The 22701-nt window shown below is 37.6% G+C and overlaps 2 protein-coding genes across 3 annotated transcripts in view; one reads left to right on the top strand and one right to left on the bottom strand.

The window, feature by feature from the left end:
- Nucleotides 1-22100, bottom strand: part of Neto (Neuropilin and tolloid-like) — a 69872-nt gene extending 47772 nt beyond the window's left edge. Inside the window, exons 1-2 of the mRNA XM_070276619.1 lie at nt 21569-22100; nt 13803-13948 (exon numbers count right to left, since the gene is read on the bottom strand). The gene's annotated coding sequence lies outside the window, so the exon portion shown is untranslated. The remainder of the gene's footprint in view (nt 1-13802; nt 13949-21568) is intronic.
- Nucleotides 9310-10792, top strand: LOC108127138 (salivary glue protein Sgs-3). Of its 2 annotated transcripts, XM_070276564.1 has the most exons (3): nt 9310-9363; nt 9426-9881; nt 9912-10792. In XM_070276564.1, the coding sequence occupies exons 1-3, from the start codon at nt 9354-9356 to the stop codon at nt 10607-10609; spliced, it is 1164 nt and encodes a 387-aa protein (XP_070132665.1). In that variant the 5' UTR covers nt 9310-9353; the 3' UTR covers nt 10610-10792. The 2 variants fall into 2 exon arrangements, with proteins under 2 accessions (XP_070132665.1, XP_043068943.1); XM_043213008.2 differs by having other exon boundaries at nt 9426-10792.
- Nucleotides 22101-22701: the final 601 nt, after the last annotated feature.

Raw genomic sequence — 22701 nt, forward strand, 5'->3', positions numbered from 1 at the left:
TGAAGACAAACGTGGGGAGTGGAGAGTGGAGAGTGGTGGGAGAAAGGATCCATGAGATGGAGATGGAGATGGTGTGACAGTGCCTCACATGACTGACAAACGAGGCAAGGCAAAGTGACGCCAGGCTGACACCAGACAAAAGTTAAGACAACAAGTTTGTAACAAAATAAAGTCATAGATCTATATGGGAGTTATATATCTCCACTTTAGGGATATAATAAGTTAAGAAATACTTTTAAAGACAGAACCCATAACCATCCATATAACTTCAAGCTATCAATACCCGGTACTTCCAGTCCCTTTTTACTCCATACCTCCAAAATCCCCCACAATAAACAGACTATACTGTAATATATTTAATTTTTAAATCTCTAGGTACATACATCCCATTGTAGAACCCATCCTATCCATAACTATGAACTGTCCTTTTGGATTACCAATGCCACTTTAGTCGCCATTTTGCATATGTAAGCAAAAAAAAAAAAAAAAAACACAGGTAGTAAGTGTTATCACGTGCCCGTGAGTGGGTGTTTGGGAATGTTTGGTTGGTTCGTTGGTTGGTTGTGTGTTTGAGTTATACTCAGCACAGGGTTTGGGTTGTGTTTGCATGTGTGTGACGACAACAAACTTCATGAAAAGGATAAGCCGAGGGCTGAGGACTGAGGGTCTGAGAAAAACAAGCAGCGAACAACTCCACACGCGCGCACATAATGCAAGATTAATTTCTGATGTCGTTATAAATAAAAGCTCGGATATTTTATAGCCACCCCATCATGTTGGCCAAAAAACAGGGAAAAAAAAAGAAAATGCCGTTTTGAAATTTGTACGGCACAGGACATGCATAGAAGAGTTAGGTATTACGCGGCGTATACGCAATATGAAATGGTCACCATGGCCAGAAAAGGAGTGGGGGGAAAAGGACTAAAAACAGGAACACAGAACAGAGCCAGAACCAGAACCAGAACCCAAAACCCAAAACCAAAGTCAACGGCCACAAGAATAATGTAGCATTTTATTTCTCCCGACAGTAATTCGCGGAAACGACAGGGAACGGGTTTTGTTCGCATAATCGGATTTCCACACAGTTTTTGTCCAAAAAGGCTAAAAAAATACTAAAAAGGAAGAGAAATGGAAAGGAGGTCAGCGGGTAAAAAAAAAGAGAGAAAGGTAGCTACAAATTGCCATCACATATTCCACCGACAAAATGACAAGGACAATCTGAATGCGTTCTACGCTCATTTCTCAGTGCAACTTGCCGGTCGTTAAGCGAAATTGCAAACTAAGGAATGCATAATTGGTTCATTAGGGCGAATATCCCAGGCAACTGTCGGGGCTAAGAAGGATTGCCAGAGGATAACTGCATCATGGCTTTGCCTCAATAAATGACTATTTTTGGAGCATTAAATGGCAGATAAGAATTAATATTAAAGCTAATGGTCGAGCTATAATCTTTGCGAAATAATATTAATAATCAAAGCTCCATTATAAATCACTTAAATTAGACTAAGAAGGCTTGCTAAAGGATAAGTGCAGCTTGATTTTAATAAACTGCTATCAAATATTTAGTGGCAGTTGAGATTTAATATTCAAGTTAGCAGATGAGTTATAAATGGTCGCTTTTAAAGATACACAGTAAAAGTTAATATTTTTAATAATCAAGACATCATAATAATTTACTCTTATTAAGCTTGAAGTATTGTTAAATGATAACTAGAGATTGACTTTAATAAAAGACTTTTTCAAGACATTGAAAAACATGAGTTAATATTTAATATTGAAACTAGCACTTAAGCTATAAATGACCGCTTTTAAGGATATACAGGAAATGTTCGGCTTAAAAAGGACAAACTTAATATTTTTAATATTCAACATTCAAGAATAATTCACTAGGCTAGAAATAATGTTAAAAGATGTGTACGTAGAGCTTGTTTTTATTAAAAGACTATTTTTAAAATATTAAAAAAACATGAGTTAATATTCAATATTCAAGCTAGCAGTTAAGCTTTACATAAATGCCCACTTTTAAGAATTCAGTATAAAAGCCATAAACGAAAAATTAATAATCAAATCTCTAAAATAAATCACTATAATTAACGTAAAAAGTATTGCTAAATAATAACTGAAGCTAGACCAAAATCAAAAACTATTTTTAAAAAATTGAAAAACATGATTTCATATTTAATTTTCAAATGCCGTGTTTTAAGAATTCAAAGTAAAAGCCAAAAACTAAAAGTTAATAATTTTAACAAACAAAAGCTCCATAATAAATCACTCAAATCCAACTAACTGAAAGCATCAAAAACGGCCAGGAATCAAAATAAGCTCCGAAATGCAGAAACAATTTGCTAATCAAACAGAAACCGATAAAGTTAAAACCATTAAAATTTATACGGTTTTGCGATTTGCTGCCATGTTAGAGCGAAATTTTAGAGGATTTTTGAATAGCACCCTCCCTCCCCCAGGTGAGGGGAAGAGGATAGATGGTCCACCATCGCCCATGGCTGGACCAAAACAATTTTAACGCTCTGGCTCGTTGGGCATTAAAAATTAAAAACTGCACACGGAATATAATTCGCCGCAAAACAGCCAGCTGAAAAATCCAATGAATTTTCAAATATATTGAAATGTGTGGTCACTTTATGGGCTAGGCAGGGAGGGTATGGTGTGTGTAGTCTATAGTATAGTAGTAGTATAGTAGGTGGTATATGCATGGTATGGCATGGTATGGTATGGTATGATGTGTGTGCATATTTGGCGGTTGATAAACCGTTTGTCCGGGCAATTATAAATGCATAAATGAATATGGCGCCGCCAGTTACAAGCAACAATTTTTTTTATGCAACATTTACGAATTATTATCCCCCCCTAGACACACACACACACAAATACCCACCCATTCACATACTTCCCCTGGTAATCTAATTTTCCAGGTGCTAACTGAATTGGGCGAACAGAAGGTGGCCATAAGCGGGTCGGAATGGGTAGAATGGGAGGGATCAAAAACTAGAACGAGGATGGAGGATGGAGGATGATGGGATGGGAGGTTCAGGAATTCATTCAATTAGCCAGAGTGAGGATATACATCAATGTTACCTTTCAGCTTGCCCAACTTTCTCCGCTCGTTGGAAAACCCTTTCATCTCAGCCCAACTCCCTTCTCCCTATCATGTTATCTAGTATATCTATCTCCATCCTCTTAAGTGGGCTGATGAACTGAAATGAGCAAGCCAACGAGGAAAAATTGCACAGAAAAAAAAATAAAGAAATCTATAAAGAGGATATATGATACCCGGTACTATAAACCCCCAAAGGAACGCCCCCAATTTCTCTAGGTGCAACCGTTTAGCAAAAGAAGGACCTCCACCTGATGACCTGTAAGGTATATTCAGCACTTTTGGCCCATTGTCTGCTCCTCAGAGTCCCCCACCTCAGCCCCCTCTACTCACTCTCGTTTGGCCCTATAAGCCTGTCCATTTTGGTAGAGGACAATCTACAATATTTAGCCTTTACTCAGTGTGTCCTCACAGCCTCTACTCTACTAGGCCATTTATTTTAATGTCCTTGTTGTTGCAAGGACCCTTCTAATTGTTGGCACACTCTTCTGTTGGTGTGTTTTTGTTGCATTTCTCAATTTGTTTGCACAAATTGTGTGTGTGTGTAGTTTTCATTAATTTTTAAACGGTCAAGATGGCCAGAAAAGAGCATTTAATTAAAGACATTTTGTGAATAAGCTTCTGAGATTTGGTTGAATTGAAAATTAATTAATGTATGCCTCAATAATAGTTTTAAAAACTTCAAGTGAATGATTTGTTTATTTTTGCAACAACCATAAATTAGGAAACATCCGACAATAACTCATACATCAGCCAGAGATCCACTAAACAGGAGGGCAAACTTTTGACCAAACCAGACTCTTGAAACTATCCTCCAGAGAAAAAAAAAATATATATATAAAATATATACAGAAACTTAGGGAGCTCTGGAAGTGCTCAGGACAACATTTTCGGCGCTTAGTCACGCACCAAACTTTTTTCGAATAATATTATCTCAAGAGCAAGTGAGCTTCATATAGAAAAAGCAACAAAAAAAAGCTACAAAAAAAATAAAACAAAAATACAAAATAAAATAAAATAAAAAGAAATAAGAAATAGATGCTGAAAACGCCCAAGTACCACGCCCACACGCTTAACAATTCAATTTGGGCGCCATAAAAAATGACAGGCTAAGGAGAGAAGAAGGGGGGGGATGGGCAGATGAAGGGAGATGGCAGATAAGCCAGAACGAGACAGGGCGAGGCGTGCGAACCAAAACTTCCAATAAAGAAACCAAGAGATAAAAATTCAATGGAGTCCAAATTTGTTTTGGGGTTTTTTTCCATCCACTTTCTTCCACACCCACATACACTGTGTACTATGTACATGTGTGTGTGTGTATGAGGCTTTGTGTGTATTAGTGTGAGTGGCTAAAAGTGCAGCAAATCGTTGCAAGTACCGCCAATCCAGTCCAGTTAACTTAAATCCCTATTTGCCCCGCTGCCCAAAAAAGTTTAATTGTTTGCCTTGGACTCTGGAACTCAAAAAAACTAAAGAAAAGTTTGAAATTTTTATAAAAAAAATATATAAAAATAAATATAAATTATAGTCTATAATAAATAATAACTATATTACTCATTATATATTTTTTAAAATATTTATTCATCTCCCTAGATAGCTTCCATATTTCTTCAAGTGCAACCACTTCACACACTTCATTCAAACATTTTCCTGCAACTTTGTAGCTATGTTGTAAGTTGTTTTGTTCTCTATTGTTGCTGTTGCAACTTCGATTGTGCAACAGACGAAAATAGCAAGAAATATGCAAAAAGTTAAGGCAACAAAAAACAAAAATGTCAAACAACAAGGCAAGGCAGCAAAATATCGTGCAAACCAAATAAATAAAAATAAGTCAAAGGCATTGGGAATCAAATAGAAACAAATGGAGTAGGCATTGGACTCCATCCAGCACTATGGTTGTGAAAAATAAATTGCAACAAATAAATGCAAAATCAAATACAAAATAAACAAAACAAAATGCTGGCAAATTTGCATGCGAAAACGCGATGGCGACGTGGAAAAATGGAAAAAGCTGCCACACGACAGCAGTAGCAGCAACAACTACTACCATAATACTACTACCAACAACAACTGTGGCAAAAGGAACAACTGCAATTATTCAACAATTTGCAAGGCTGTCAGGGATGTGGAGGAAGGCGAGGTGCCAGGGGCCAAATGTTGCAGGTGGAAGTGGGAGTGGAAAGAAAAGTTCTTCAAACTTTTTTTTTTTTCAAACAAAAGTGTGCTTGAGGTAGGTTCACTATACATACAAATATTTATAATAATATATTCTTTTATTGTTTTTAGCAACAATTTTCGAACAAAACTTTTTGGGCCGAGCCACAGTTGGGCGCCAATATAATTAATAATTTAATTCAAATTCTATATAAATTATTGAATTTGGGACTAAAGTTTTATATAATAAAAAATAGCAAAGAAATTATAGACTAGAGACTAGAGATAAAAAAGCTTTTAAATTTTATTCCTAATTCTTAATTCTTAAATTAAAATATAAATAATAATTTATGATTAAAGATAGATCATAAAAACTAAAGACATATTATAAATAATCTTTTAAATTTCAAGCAAATCACAATTTACCAAAGCCTAAAATTTGCAATTAAAAATGTGTCTGGCTCTCTTTGAGATACAAGATCTATAAGATAATTTATGACAGCCCCTCGTATCTCTTAAATTTTAAGTAAATTCCCATTTGTTAGATGCCCACCACCCTGCCCAGGAGTATCTAGTTTTGAGTGGAAAAACACCTCGTGTTCGTTATTCATTTTGTGGGATCACCTCAACTACAGAGCCTCTTTGGGGTACAAAGTACATTTTGTGTAGTAGCCTCCTGCTACCAGGATTCTCACGTAGGACGTTCCCTGTCCAGGTCTGTCTTGTTTACAGATTTTTTTTGCTGCTTCTACACTCTTCGTTTTTTATTCAACATTTTTTTTTTTATGGGAGAGTGTGTGTGTTGTGGCTTTCTGTTGGTTTATTTTGCTGTCTTGGCAGAAAACTGTGTAGTCCGATGCAGTGATTCTGCTGCTGTTATAAAATATGAGCTGGAATTAGGCTACCATAGACACACTAGTACCCGCAAAAGCACACACACGCCCCATCCAGACAGACATCCAGACACAGACAGGCATATACATATATATACATATTTGTGCAAAGTTTTCATATATTCGTGTGCCTGAAGTTGTTCCCGCTCGAAGCGGCAACTGATAAAAAAAAAAAAGGCATGTAAAGAAAGGAGGTGGGATATGGTAGGGTTGGGGGGCCAGTAAGCGGTAGCCGGGACATATGTCCTGCAGGGATTCGGCTGGCTCCTGGGCTTGCGAAAGGTGTGAGCGTGTGTGTGTGTTTTGTCAAATGTGCACTCATTTCTGCTGAAAAATTGAAGTACATGCATGACTGCTCCAACCTGTCACAGGCCACTACCCCGCACTCTACACTGGCACCTGAAGAGTCCTTGCCTACAGTGAGAGAAAATAATAGGCACTGGAATACCAAAATAAGGTTTAGGAACTTCTTTAATTATCTAATACTAAGTCTTCTTTGATATTTAAGCTTGAGAGGTAGTTTTTCTTTAAGTGTATCAGTTGCCAAGCCTTTTAGAGACTGTCTTTTATTTTCGGTTTTTGGTGATACTTTGTTTCTTGCATTTTTTGTCAGTTTTTTTTTTTTTGTAGATTTTATAAGATTTCCGGTCACTTCACTAATGAGTTTTACAATGCCTCGTAGCAAACACACATCACCCACCCCTACACACACCCACTCGGAGAGACACTCTCACAATATAAGACTGAAAATTGTTGATACAATGTCCTTGCACAAACAGTCCTTAAATCCAATCCTTTGCCAACACAAACAGGAGCGTGTGTGTGTCCTTAATTTAATTTGCCATTCTTCATGTGTTTTTTGGCCAAAAACATGAGGACTAGGGGCGACCAGAGGATCTCCATTGAGCCGTGTCTTTGTTTGTCTTTTGTTGGGAGAGGTCATCTTTTATGCCAGGATGCCTTGTCCTTCGGCTCGAGACCGACGCTTAAGGAAGAACTTTACAACAGTTAAGTGCTTAATTTATGTTGCTGGACTAATTCATTGAGATGGTCCTAGCCTGGCCAGAGATAAGTGAAAAGAGTCTCCTTCAGGTGAGCTCCTGCCACTTTCAGGACCTGGCCAAATAATTGGTTTAGCCATGCATGCTAACGTTTTATGACCCAAAAAGCCTTGGAATATTTTATTCAATTTCCCCGCATAATTCAATAAGCTGTAAAATATTTTTAAAGTCCTCCGAGAGAACCGCGCATCTTTAAGGCCTAGCCAATGGGTGGGTGTCTGGGAAACTTTTTCCTTGGTATCATTCAAATCTTTAGACAAGTTTCCAGCCGCAAAGTGATTCATTCATAATCCCCCAGGGAAACGGGAGACCAAGAGGGGCATTTTCTATTTTTTGCCACCAATCTCCCAGACAACCAGTCTAAGCCAACTGGCCAAAGTTCATTCATAATCTGAGATTGTTTCGCAAACTATTCAAATATATATACGCAAGTATGCCATAAACACTTTTGCACCACTCCAGTACTCCCATACTCCCATACTCCAGTTGATGCTATATAGAATGGGGATTTATGATAAACTTGGCTCCGTTTTAATATTCACATCACACGCGGCGTATGAGTAATTTTGCTCGGCAAATATCCAAGTCGTGTTTGGTTGGTGTTGGGGAGTATGAGGCGACTGCTAAGTGAATGAAACATAAAACAAAGTGAATTAAGGCGAATACAATTGAACCGTATACGATGGCATTATTTGACCCACTTTGAATATAAATTAAATCTCAACTCGCGGAAAGCGAAACCCAAACTCTAAACCCAGATATATATATATATATATATAACATGTATAATAAATAATTCAGGGTGACAACAATTGATTCTGTTTGTTTATGCTGTTTGGGGAAATATTGTACACTTTTTAATTATTTATATATGTACATATACAGGATGGGGGACAATGTGGTCAGGTTGGTGTCATCACAGGGAATACCCTCTACCATCTCTACCATCATGTCGATATTGTTTTTTTCAATTTGTGTAATAACCTTTGTTTTCAAGTTGAAGAACTCAACATGCAATCTTATCTCGGCCAGTAATGTCTCTTGGCAATGTCAGTTTTTATGTTAAAACATTAACAACTTTTGTTGAAAACAGAAATATTATGAAACACTAATATTATACAATTATTAACATTTTTTTTTTTCTTTAGGGAAATATTTTTATTTTTATATCCTTTTGGTTCATTAAACTCCTTCAAGTTGGGGATAATTGGTTGGGAAATCGGCTCATAAATCTTGACTGCAACAAACATATTTAATTACAAAAGTTTTGCCAAACTGTCCAACGTGAACTGTCGCGACTGTTGCCACGCCCACGGCTCCTACTCCAGCTCCTGTTACGCCCCCTTTTTAAATGTCCAGAAATATGCGGGCCTGGCTGGCATTCTGTAGGGATATTTGGCATATTTTTTCGGAGGGCGGAGAGGTAGAAAAGGTTGATTGGAAAGGGGATTTTTTAGAGGGAGGAAGGGGTTTGTGAAATTATTACGCATACATGTGTGTACCAACACACACACGCACTGTAAAAGCACGCCCCCTTAGGCTCACTGCCATTTTTATCGGCTGCCAAATGGCCAACACTTGTCCAGTTGGCCGGCCAGTTGGCCTAACACTTCCGGATTCCGGATCGAGACCATAAACCGAAATCTCTTGTTTGCCCTGGCCCTCGCCCAGGCCCAAAGTGAAAAAGTGGGCGTGGCTGAGCGTGGCGAAATCAGTTAACAGGCAATTTCAACTATTTTACAGACTGTCCGAACGGTCCGAGCACGGTGGCATGCCAAATGACCCAAAGCCAAATGTCAATACTATCACTGAATGTTCAGATCCGATTGCAGGGCATAAAGAAGCACTGTTTTTCTGGCCGAGTAGGGCTTAATCCAGAAATCAATAGAAAGCGGAATATGAGTATAGTACCGGAACTAGAAGCTTTTGGGTGTATAGCAATTAGCCAAGTGGGATCATGGGTACATGTAGCACTTGAAACGATCTCAAGTGTTTGCCGTGGAGAGGTCTCTTATCGCTTATCGAGTCACAGCCGTGGGAGCCCGGCCGTATAAAAGAAGCCTCCGAACGAACCAGCATTCATCATCCAGCGGAAAAGTAGAAACTGCAGTAGCAGAGCACTAATAGCGCAACATGAGAGTTTGTATGTAGACTTGGCTATATCCTTTGAACGTCTTCATTGAGAGGAGCTCTTCTTTTCTTTAGACCACTTGCTGCTGATTGGATTTGGCTTGGCAGCGATTGCCAGCGGACACAAGGTCAGGAAGCAATCGTTGGCGGAGGAAGCCCTAATCGAGGAGGAAGCTTCTTTAAGCGCACCACTTTTGGAGGAGAAGGAGAACGCTCTGGAGAAGGAGAACGCTCCGGAGAAGGAGAACGCTCCAGAGAAGGAGAAGGATCTGCTAAAGGAGCTGTTGAAGGAGCTGGTAAAGGAGCAGGTAAGGGAGCAGGAGAAAGCCAGGGAGGAGGAGAAGGCAAAGGAGCAGGAGAAAGAGCAGGCGAAGCCACACGCAGAAGTCACCACCCCTTGCATCACCACCACCACATGCACCCCACCACCACCTTGCACCACCACAACGTGCGCCCCACCACCACCTTGCACCACCACAACGTGCGCCCCACCACCACCTTGCACCACCACAACGTGCGCCCCACCACCACCTTGCACCACCACAACGTGCACCCCACCACCCTGCACCACCACAACGTGCGCCCCACCACGACCACCTCCCTGCACCACCACCACATGCACCCCACCACCCTGCACCACCACAACGTGCGCCCCACCACGACCACCTCCCTGCACCACCACCACATGCACCCCACCACCCTGCACCACCACAACGTGCGCCCCACCACCACCTCCACCTTGCACCAGGACTCCACCACCACCCCCACCTTGCACCAGGACTCCACCACCACCACCGTGCACCAGGACTCCACCACCACCACCACCGTGCACCAGGACCCCACCACCACCACCACCGTGCACCAGGACCCCACCACCACCACCTCCCTGCACCACCACCACAACGTGCGCCCCACCACCACCTACTCCCTGCACCACGACCACCACACCCTGCATCACCACGACCACCACACCCTGCATCACCACCAGCACCACTGCGGCGCCACCAGAGAGCGGTGACGCTCTTCCGGAACCCATCGTCGCAGAGTCCTTGGCCGACCTCCTGATCTCTCGCCACGACTGCCGCGGCCTGGAGGAGGGAACCCTGCTGGCCGATCCGCGCCACTGCCGCCGCTTCTACGTTTGCAGCCGCCAGAGGACCAAGCGCCAGAGCTGCCCCAGCGGCCAGTGGTTCGATCGCGCCCTGAAAACGTGCCGGTCCCGCCTTGAGGTCCAGAACTGTGCCGCCCGCCGCAACTAGGGCGTGTCCTTGAATCAGTGTCAAAGCGTTAGTGCCTATTGCGCCAAATCTATTTTTTTTTTCGTGTGTAAGCCTGATAAGTGTGATTTGAAGGCTATTAGACCATTTTGTTTCCCATTACTTCCAAATTGTAAATGACTAACTAATGAGCAATCAATAAATGATTCAATGAGTATACTACAAGACAGTGTGCCCAGACTCGAGTGCAAGGCAAGTCCAGTGTGGCTGTAGCTACAACAGTGTACTTGTACTTCCAGTTACTTCACCCAATCAATCCATCAATCAATGCCATTAATAATATATATCTAAATATATAGAACACGACCGATTAGGCTGCTGTCTGGATCGTTGGCCCTCGAATTGTCATCAATTTGCCCCGTTGGCCAAAATAAAGAAAACTTTCAATCAGCCGAACAAAAATTGCGAAAAGCAAAACAACCTCATAAATTTGTCAACACTTTTGCCGTTGGAGGATGGAGTGAGGAGTGAGAGGATGGAGGACTATGGAGGTTAGGATGGTTGTGCCGACGCACAGTTTGGTGCACATCCATATCCGTTTTATAGGCGTCAACTTTTCGGTCGAGGACTCGCAGGAGCTACAACAATAACACCACCAACACAGTGCGACAGTTGTGAGTTAGTGTCTGTGGCATTACTATGTCAGGCTATTTATTATATCCCGCCATATACCATTGGAACTTTTTGGAGAATGGTAGTGAGTATGGGTGGGTGGGTGCTTGTGCCGGGCACTTGACAGGACAAAGAATTTATTTGTCGATAAGCATCCTTGATATTCCAATGGCACCACTGCCTCCAAGGCTCTCGCGAAAATCTCCCATAGTCACTAAATCAGCCTGGGCCCTAATACTAGTCCGTGATGGTTATTCATGTGTTTTATGTTTTATTTTAGATATTTTTTTTTCATATCTTAGCTAGAAAGTTGTCCTATACTGTATTTAGATACTCTTATTATATATTTTAATTGCTAGTCTTTTTCAAAATGAATACATTTATTTCGTCACTGAACTAAGATACTATAAAATTATTATTATTATGACCTTCTAAGCTTGTCATCGTAAAAAAAAAGAGCCAATGATTAGATTTGCTTTTTTAGCCATCTTCTGTAGTCATATTGACCTGCCTCCCTTATCGTTCTTAAAAATAAACACATTTCTTTCGTCACTAACCTAAAACACTCTATAATTATCACTATTTGTGTGTCCGAATCACCAAAAAAAAACGGAAGGGCAATGATTAGATTTGCTTTTTCACCATCTGCTTTAGCCATTTGGCTCACCCTTCGTTCACTTTTTCATCGAATGACCTGGGGGATTCCCTCGCTCTTAATCAGACCGCAGAGCCATCAATTCAGCAAACGGGGTCCGCCTAAATCAATTCATTGTCGCACACATTAGGGCCACCGCCCCCCTTGACGCCCAACCCCCTTAAAACCGTCGCCCCTGGATCCCCACCAGCCTGTCGACTGTGACCCCGGCTACTTATGGGAAAACGGGGCTTGTGCATCGGGCTTTAGCTTTTGCTTATCCCCATATCCCATATCCGGCGGTGGTTTATTATTTTCGCATCTTTGTCTTTTGCACAGCGTCCCAGCGATTCGTCAGATACTCAGATACATCGTAGGTACTATATAGCCTTGCTATTTGGTACCTGGTCGTTAATGGGTATATAGTATTTTGTTTATAAATTAAAGATAATCGAACAGTATTTATATACAGTCTTAAGGGATGGAAGAATTTTTCCAAGACCTTAAAGCAGGCTATGAAATTAGGGATAAAAGTACCGGGTATTGATACAGTCGAGAGATGTATAGTCTCCCATTTCAGTGGCTGTTGTTGCAACTGTGGTTTTTGCTTCGCTTGTTTGCTGCATTTTGCATTGTATTTTGTTGCTCCTGCTGCTGTGTATTTTTTTTGTTCTTCTATATAGTCCTCTATTTTTTTGCATTCTTTTCTTTTTTTTTTTTTTGTTGTTTTTTGGGTCACAAACACAAATCAAAAAGCAAAGCCGCGTTGCGTCGCGACTGACTTTTATCATATTTCACTGGGGCATTCGACGACCGCCAGAAAAACAGAAAATAAACCAAAAAAAAGCCGAAGGGAAAACCGTAAACGAAAACGAAAAGAAAAGAAAGCCCCTTTACGCCATGCAACAAATACCAAAAAAAAAAAAACAAAATGGCTAGAAGAGAAATTGAAACAACATGGAAGGACCTCGGCTGAGGATACTTTTTTTTTTTTGTTGCCATTACCCCGAAAAACGAGCCAGAGCAATAAAATGCATAAAACTTTAAATGCAAAAATGGGTTTTTGGTTACGTATGTATGTATCTCCACAGCCCTACCCTAGCCTATATGTATGTATATATTTAATATCTCTTTGCATATTTTTTTTTTGTTGCTTCTTGTTTCTGCGGCGTAAAGTGGCGCGTGAATTGTTTTTGCACAGTTGGGCGAATAAAACGCATTCGCATTCACACTCGGCCAGGGTGACACACACCCACACACACACACAGATCTCACAGAATAGAAGCATACACAGAGATACACTTGTGTCCAGTCAACCAAATCGAGCAAGTTAACATTGCCATAGGTGAGATTGCAAGTGGCAAGTGATACAAATGGGGATTACTAGGCAATGGGGGAATCTTAAATTTAAACTAAAAATCCATCAATAAAATCACTTATACCGTAAGTCCCTCAAAAACACATGTACCAATTAGTCCCATATTTTATGCAAATAAATGCATAATGTTTACATAATTGCCATTTAAGATAGCTGTCGAAAGGGGATTTCAAGAGTCTCAAAACAGCAAACATTTAACGCCTTTTTTTTCGTCACATTTCAAACAATATATTTTATTTCCGCTTACTCTGCAGTTGTTTGGTTTGATGCGAATTTATTTCTGTTATAAATAGAAAATAACACCAAAAAAATATAAAAAACAGAATGGATGTTTTTTTATGCTTGTAAAGAGCAAACAAGGGCAATTGTTTGCGGCCATTTAATTTATGGCCCGCTTAAAATGGCATTTACAAGCAAACATCAAAACTCCGATGTGATTCAAAAAATTTTTGTGGCTTTAAAGTGCTTCATTTGGGATGGATTTTTTGTGAATATTTGTACATTTATCCACAAATTTTCCCCATTAATTAATAAACATATTTAACACTTACCGCAAAAATCCCGGCGTGCGACAAATGCGTATGTTAATCATACACCATACCGATGCTTAAATCATTTATTAATTCGACGGTCCTTAGATGGCCACATAAATCTGTTTATTTTTCAGTTAAATTCCGTTCATGCTCTTTAGATTATTCTGAAAATGAATAAAGCGCAAAAAAATTTATCATTTATTTGTGTGGCAAGAATTAAGGCAGATCATATAAATAAATAAATAAAAGTCGTGGAAAGTTGCCAAATGACTCCTTCAGGCTTCCAAAACAAAAAAAAGGTCAGAGTTTGTAGAGACTATCTGATACCTGATACCTCATGCTACTGATTATTTTGTTAACTATTTTTAAACTAAATGTATTTTAAATTTAATCTGTTCATAGTTTTTATTTCAAAAAATTGTATAAGCCCAAAAACCAAACAAAAAAAAATGGGGTATACAAATTTTCCATTTTTTTTGGCTAAGCCACGTTGTGGGGTTCATTTTGTAGATTGCGCGTTGAATTTTTAATTGCCCTCGCAACGAAAAATGTACAAAATTACAACTAAACTTTAAATTAAACTTGAAGCACACACAAATGCACCCATGGGGGTGGTTCCGCCACCAGGACAGAGGCGGTAGGTAGACTCATTTTTTTTTTCCACAGTGCTTTTTGCAGTTTCTGTGCTGGTTTTTCGGGCCTAAAGTGCCTCACTTTATAACGAGCAGAGTTATTTCAATTATTAATTAATATCTCGCAGTGGAAAACTACATACATACATAGCAGACTCACTAATATGTATGTATGTGATGGGATGGGATGTGGCATAAGGTCCTTTTGCACCCGCATACACACAGTCAGCGTCGAAAGTTTGCCACCATTTGGTAAGTGAAAGTTGGGCGCAAGGAAAATAGTTTCCGGACCAATTGAAAAACGTTCAACGGAAAAACTTTTCGTTCAGTTCAGCTTCGTTTTTACCATTTCACCTCCAACAAGTACAACAACAGCAACAAAACACGTACAACTTGCACAATTTTTCAAATGAGAATTTCCACTAATATTTTTCTTTATATATATATAGATTTTTTTTTTTATAAATATACTATACTCGTATATATAGAAAATTGTTGTATCGGTGAACGGGCAACTGAATTTAATTAAGTGCATGCGATCCAGATGATGATGAAACTTCTCGGTGGCTGCAAGTTCCCAGAATTCGGGCAACAGTCATCGCCAAAAGTACCTAAACGGAAGTCAAGATGTCAATTATTTTGAGTGATTTTCAAGAAAATATATTCATGAAATTAAATAATAATTCCAAGTATTAGTTTTGTTTGAAAATAAATTTTACAAAAATTACTCATACGCCATGTAGTTTTTGTCGGCAATATTTTAGAAAAGGTAGGTATTCAGAGTATTTAACTTTATGCTATTATTATTTTTAATATTGTGATTTTCTATTTGTTTTTTTGCATTTAAGGAACTGTTTTTTTAAGGAAAAAAATATCACTCATACGCCATGTAGTCTTTATCAGAAATACGTTAAAATATATGAACATTTTCTTATGTGATTATTATAATTTTATTTAGTTAATTTTATTTTAGTTGTATTCTTATTTCTGAAATAAATTGCCGTGCTTTATCGAGCATCTTTAGAATATAACTCATACGCCTAGTGATCTCCATTAATTAAACGTTTTTTTTACATATCATAGGGAAAATATACTTCTTCTTATTTAATAGTTATCTTATTATAATTTTAACTATATTAAATCACTTAGAATTTAATTTCGAACTTTGGCTATAGTGGCTTCCATTTTTCAATATCACTCATACGCCATGTTGCACCCAAGTAAGTGCAAGGTTTTAAAATGGGACTCTTTTTAGAAAAAATATGCATATATTACTCCAAATTTATGAATATAATAAAATTGAATATCTAGAAATTATTATATTAGGACCTTCCCGAAAATATCACTCATACGCCACGTACTCCCCTAGACAAACTTTTAGGAAAACTCTTTTAATAAACTTATAATTCAAGTCCCAAAATGTAGCCATCCTTGAGAAAGTATTGGCAGCACTGTAAGTAACCTTGAGAACGCAGTCCTTCGCACACACCCCAACACTGTCTCATTTATGCAAGTTTATAGGCAAATAGAATTGCCAGCGTGTTGGGAAATTCGCATTATGTTAAAGCTGATTATCGCGAAACAAAAAAAAAAAAACACGAGAAAAAGAAAACGCAAGAGAATGAAAACAAAGGCCAAGAAAATTACGTACTTGGGGGAAAAGTGAAAGTGAGAAATTATTTTGCTATTTCAGCTTTAAGAGATGCTTTCTGCAAGGAATCATGGGGGGAGAAAAAAAAATAAAAAAAAACTAAAAACAAAAAATATATACATACATAATTTTATATGCCAGAAAAATACAAGAACAACAAAAAAAACAACCAGAATACCAGCAGGTGAAAGAAGAAGAGCAGGTAGCATCGGAAGCAGAAGAAGCAGCCGAATAAGAAGAAGCATCAGACATGTTTGGTGCTGCAGGCAAACACAAATTCTTTGGCAATTTATTATTAGAAAGAAGCAGACGATGCCACGATGCCACGAGGCCAGAGCGAGTCAGAGAGGCGGACCGTGGCAGAGTACAAGGAATTAGAGAGGATGAGTATCTGAGAGCGAAAAAAGGGAAGAAATAAGAAAAAATGCATCACTTAGACAGTGGTTGTGTTTGCTACTCAGAGCTTTTAAAACTTGCAACAAATATATGACTAAATCATTATAAAAATGTAACAGATTTCAATAAACCAATAAGGAATTCTTGAATGTATTGTCTTTCAAAGATAACTATAACATTAAATGGCGTATACGACCTGTTGCACCCTTTGAAAGTTAATTGGAAATACTGACAAAATTTATGAAAATATACTGAACATACTAAACTATACAAAACTCAGAAAAATCTTTACTATTTTATCTAATATTTATCTATATAAAATATACCAAAAATGGATTAAAATGTTTCAAACGTATACGTATATTACGTATACGACTAGTAGGCATACCATTTTTATTGAATAAAATCTTAAGCGACTATAAATATTATCTATTTTTCTACTAACTATGAATTATTTCCTATGAAAATGATCATAAGAAAATTATGAAACTAGGAAAATTAAAATATCACGTATACGACTTGTGGGCCATTATAAAATTTCCATAAAATAATTTAATAAAATCATAGTTAATTCACTAACTATGAATTATTTCCAAAAAAAACCGGTACAACCTGCAGAACGTCATATTGAAATATCACGTATACGACCTGTTGACCAAAAAGTAACTTCAATGGACCTATTTTTTCTCAATTTCTTAAACTTATACCACTGTGTCTGATGACAGCTGTTTATGTAGTTGTCGGTAGCAACTACAAATTTATTCTCGCAAGCTAAGCACGCATCGAAAAAAGGAAAAAAATAAATGCAAGAAATTATTGGATACCCTAGGTTAGAATTTAAAGCTTCTAAAGGTTCTAATCTTTTATTAATTTTACTCAAAAACCGGTTAAAATTTCTTTTAAAGATCGATTTTTAAATTAAAAAAAATGAGAAACCCCTTTAGTCTATAAAAATTAATAATATCCTTGTTCATAAATAGCACCATCTGTCGGAGAACTCTTAATTATCTTTATGTTTCAATTAATTTCTAGTCAAAAAAAATACCAATAAAATGCGAAGCCTCCTCTGCGATACCCTCTGCGTCTATAAGGCTATAAGTCTATAAGGCGCAAATACATATTTGCCATGTTTATTATTGTTGTTTGGACCAACAACATGATAGTCTCTCCATTGGATGGGGGTGTGGCCGGAAAGGGGAGGCCATAGGAGGGGTGTTGAGGGGCATTTTGGTCACACACGCGCCGCCACCATATGCCCAAAGTCTCATCTTCGTTGCCTAGTCAATATTTCATTTGGCACTTGAACCAAATTCTTTAAGTTTGCTGCGAAGGTTGACGCTGACAGAGCAGCTGACATCGGCGCTGACTGAGACGCTGATCAAAGCAGAAACTGAGCAGAGAGCGAGAAGCAGCCAACTGCGATGTCAATCAGAGTCCACCTTTAGTAATGGATTTTGTGTTCATAGAGTGTACATGGTAGTCTGTTTTGTAATTTCGCTAATTTAGTCCAAAGCCAAACAGACGAGCATTTAAAATAGAACAAAAGTTGCACTAAGAGAAAAATATATCGCATTTTTCTACCATTTTATAGGTCTCGAATCAAAACTCTATTGTATTTTTAGCAGTGTGACTAAAAATCAAATAAAACATAAAAGATTAAAACAACAAATGTTACATTTTTCCGTCGACACTGCAGTCTACAATTTTATTTTCCAATTTTCCGCACACAAAGCATCAAATAATGGAAATTTGCGCTCAAAAGACAATTTTAATTTGAAACATGTGGAAAAATCAAAGGGGCACAAAAAAATAGTCAAATATTCAACTTTGATAGAATCAAAAAAGCATATATATATACATATCTATGTATGTAGAAATGCCCAAAGGGACGGAAATATGTCAGGGCTTTTGTTGGATACCTGGCCCGGCGGGGAATTGGCTTTAAAAATGATTTTTAATTTTCCAATTGTCCAATTGACATTGTCTCTAACAGCAATTATGTACAAACATACATAGTTGGAAGCTTCAGGCAATCAGCCATGAGGATTAAAATTCACATAGTACTTCTCATGACTAATGGCACTTTTCATTTATAATGTCATCGCTGCTCTGTGTGTTTTTCCCAAAAGAATTCTATAAAGACCGCAATCAGGTCAAACTTCAGACATGCTCCCATGACAGTGCACTGCAGATGTTATATTTAAATATATTGTACATATTTATAAATGAGATTTTTCATCTTTGGCTTTGTTGTGGTGTCAGCGGGGAAAAATTAAAAAAAAAGAAAAAGAAAATCTAACCAAAAACCGCAGAAAAGTGGTTACAAGATCTTAGAAAAAACCAATAAGAATCATCATTAAAAATATATATGAGAAAGACACACAAAATATCAACTGGAAAAAGTCAAAAAAGTAAACGGCTTTCCATTAAATGGTCTTTGTGGAAAATGACCATGTTGGTTTTCCATTTTCATGCCATTTTGCCATCTTCTCCTGCTTCTTTTGCCTTTTCAACTTTATTTTATTATTTTTGGCCAGTTTTCTTTTGGTTTGTAATGAAAGCGATTACAAACGATAATCAGGAGCAGCGGGGCTGGGTTGGGAAAGCCATTTCCTTTTTGCTTTTTCACTTTTCGTTGCTTTTTTTCTTGGTTCTCTTTCCTTTTTTTTCTGCAGTATTTGTGTAAAGTCGTCGGGCAAATTTATGACATTTATTGAAATCGTTTTTCTTTTTTTTGGATTTTTCCACCCACATTTTCTTCTCAAAATTTTGTTCCATTGTCCTTTGATTAGTTATATGCGATTGCGTTTATATTGTTAAGATCTTTTCCAGCTTAAATCCAACTGCAAGTAGTTTTAAATTCCATGGGAAATTGCTGGGAAAAATTTTGCAGCACAATGCAAAAAGGCTTTTCCCCACAAAAATAAAACCAATATAATGAAAATTATACAAAAAAAAAAAACAGACAAATAAATAACAAGAAATCCCCGCAAATGAGAGAACCTGTTGCTACTGCCACAAAAGAACTGGGAATGTGGCTGGGGAAATGGCGAAAGAAAAGCCGGAAAATCGTAAAGGGAAGTTTGGGCTTAACAACAAAAACTTCTGGCTTAATTTTATTGAAATAAATGGTCTCGAATGTAAAAAAAATTAAATGCATTAAATCCCAGAGATATAAAACTAAATGGAGCTTAACGAAGCTATCAGGCTAAGAAATTGAATACCATTTTAAATGCCTGAAGTAAATGAATATTATGACATGTACTGGACTTGTCTTGAGATATGATATTTTAATAAAGTCTTGAATAAAAATTCCTTGTTAAGAAGGAAACATCTTCAGTTTCTTTGCTGGGAGAAAACTTTTGTTTCAAATTATACGTAATACCAACTGCAGGGTGTTTGAAAATGCTAGAAAAAACAAAAAACAAGACAAGCAAAAAAATGGAAAAAAGAAAAATGTATGGAAAATGTGAAATAAAACCAAGAAATCAACGAGGGCGCTGAAAGTGCGTATATACATAATATATGTGGATGTGAATATACGATATAGCCTTGGGCCACATATGTGGGAATGGGAAGACAGCCAGACTACAGACTACAGACTACAAGATGAAGAAACATAATGCAAACTTTGCCAGCCACTGAGTGAAAAAGAGGGCTAACCAGGGCGTGAGAGAGAAGGGTGCATAAAGAAAATCCTAGGGGGGGAAAATGCAAGTTTATGCCAATTATGGCAGCAAAGTAGCTGGTTAATAAGAAAATCTATCTAAATACTAATGAGATTATAACTCTAAAGTTCTCTTAAGTCTATTTGGGCTTTTATTTAGACAAGTTCTTATAAACTTGGTTAAGTATTTTCTTCCAAAAAAACCAATAACCAAAGAAAAAAGGAAAGAAATAAAAGTCAATTTTTGAAAAAGGAAAACCTTCGTCAAAATTGCCGCTTTTTCTTCCTCTTCTTGCTTTGACAACAACAGCAACAACGACAACAATATGGCTATTACGCATATGTAATAATTTTCATTTTCGTTTTTACCGAATTTTTCAGCCTCTCGTTTTTGTTCTCATTTTCTTGTGATCACAGCTGTGCCGGACACCAAGTGGAAAAGTGGGAAATGAGAAGGAAAACTGAGGCAAAACCAGAGGAGGGGAGGAGGCCCTAAAGGGGGAGGAAAATTGGGGGAAAACTTGATGGCAGACGTTTAATTTTTGCTCTTGTTTTTGTTTCTGCCTTTTATTAATGAATTTCTCTCATTTTTTTTTTCTCGGCCTTTTTCTCTTTCATCGTGTCGTCAATTTATACATCTATTCTATTTTTTCCCCTACTCCTTCTCTCTTTCTTTCTTTCGTTTTTGGTTTTATTATTTGGGCTATGTCTAAAAATATGTCTGCCAATTCGCTAAGTGGCCCAAAAACTGTATCTCTATGGGGGATATGGGAGAGAGCATATTTGATTTTCCATAAAAAAATACAATAAATAAAAGTTCTTATTAAAAAAAAAAAACAATAAACTAAAAATAGATAAATTTCTGACCTATTTTTGAAATTTCAAAAACGTTTTCAAACTAACATTATCCCCATATGTACCTACATAGTTCCAAAATAAGAACAAGATTTTCCCACGCCACATACCAAATGCCAGAAAGCTTAAAAGCATCCAAAATGTAAATTTTAATATGTAATAATAAAAATAACATTAAGAATCATTTGCGTTTCTTTTGGCGTTTTCTCTTTGGATTTTCCATTCCCCAGGTGGGATGATTTTAATCTGAAGCGTTATCCCGAATTTAAATATGCCTTTTGGCTCATTAATGCCAAATTAAATGCAAATTTTCTTTTGCTGCGAAACTTGTCTCTATTGCTGTTTGTATTGCTCTGAGATTGTTGTTTCTGTGATTTTGATATATTTGTTCCTATATTTTATTTTTGATTTATTTGTTTAGTTTAATTGAGATTGTCGTGTAAGCTAATTAATTGGTAAATGTTGGAAAATGCATTTGTTATTTTAGGGAACACGCACTCGCACACACACACAGAGATTCAATAATTTGTTTACATTCGTAACATGTTTGGGCTTATAAATAAAATGAGGAATTATATATTACTTTTTTTGGCATATATCCTTGGGCTGATTGTAATGTTATTTGCTTTTTTTTTGTTGACATTTGTTTGTGTTGATGCCGCGCGCTTTGGGCGAAATTTCTTAATTTTTGGCGCGCATTCCTCCAAGCCGGCACAAACTTTTCCGCACACACATCGGCACTTTTCACTGGCACTTCTCGCACACACTTTTCCGCCACTTTTCACAAAAAAATAACAAAAATAATTTCTACCGAAACTGCAAAAAAAAAAAACCGAACCGTCTTTATTATTTTAACATAAAAACCAAAACAAAATGGTTGAACTTTTCCTCAAGAACTCTTTCGTTTCGTTGTTCACTTGATTTTCCGGAAACCCGAAACGCGATGTTTTTGGTAGTTACCGTTATTCTGGAAACGATTCGCGCCGCATGTCCGTACACGTGGCCCATTCGACGTCGACTGAGGCATTCGTATAACGGTACTGTGTGTATGTCTGTTGTGCTCTGCTCTGCCGCCGCGGCCTCTGCTGCATCGAGTCTGTTACTCGACTGTTGTTACGCCGGATTCTGCCATGGCTGCTGTCCGTGTTGCTGCTGCTGCTTCTTCTTCCTCATTCACGGATGCTGCGGCTCAGTGCTGCCATGTTGGCGGAAGAAACCGCTATGATTTGGCATGGCGACGAAGGGCGCCATATTGAAAAACAGAAACGCCATATTTAAAGACACTTAAATGAAAGAAGTTACATACATACAGACATATTTGTTATAAATATGGCATACAATGTAAAATTAAAAACAAAAAAAAAACATAATGAGAATAACATAATAATAATATCGTATAAGAGAAAGATGTTCAACATATTTTCTTCCAGTGTATGATTTTAAAAAGGATTTTGAAATTAAATTATTTAAATGAATTTTTTTCTGCTTATCGCTGCTATTATTCCACGACAGAGGATCGTTTAGGGTTATCTGAGAAGTCATTAAAATATTATTGCTTCTTTATTATTTTTATTATTTCTTAATAAATATTGAACTGATGAAATTCTTCAAAAATAATGATGAATAATTAGACAAATTGTATATGCCTATATATACCCATATGCCTATTATACCATTGTACCGTACTGGTACTTTCCAGTTACTTTCTTACTAAAA

This window comes from Drosophila bipectinata, chromosome XR, assembly GCF_030179905.1.
Source record: "Drosophila bipectinata strain 14024-0381.07 chromosome XR, DbipHiC1v2, whole genome shotgun sequence".
Lineage (NCBI taxonomy): Eukaryota > Metazoa > Arthropoda > Insecta > Diptera > Drosophilidae > Drosophila > Drosophila bipectinata.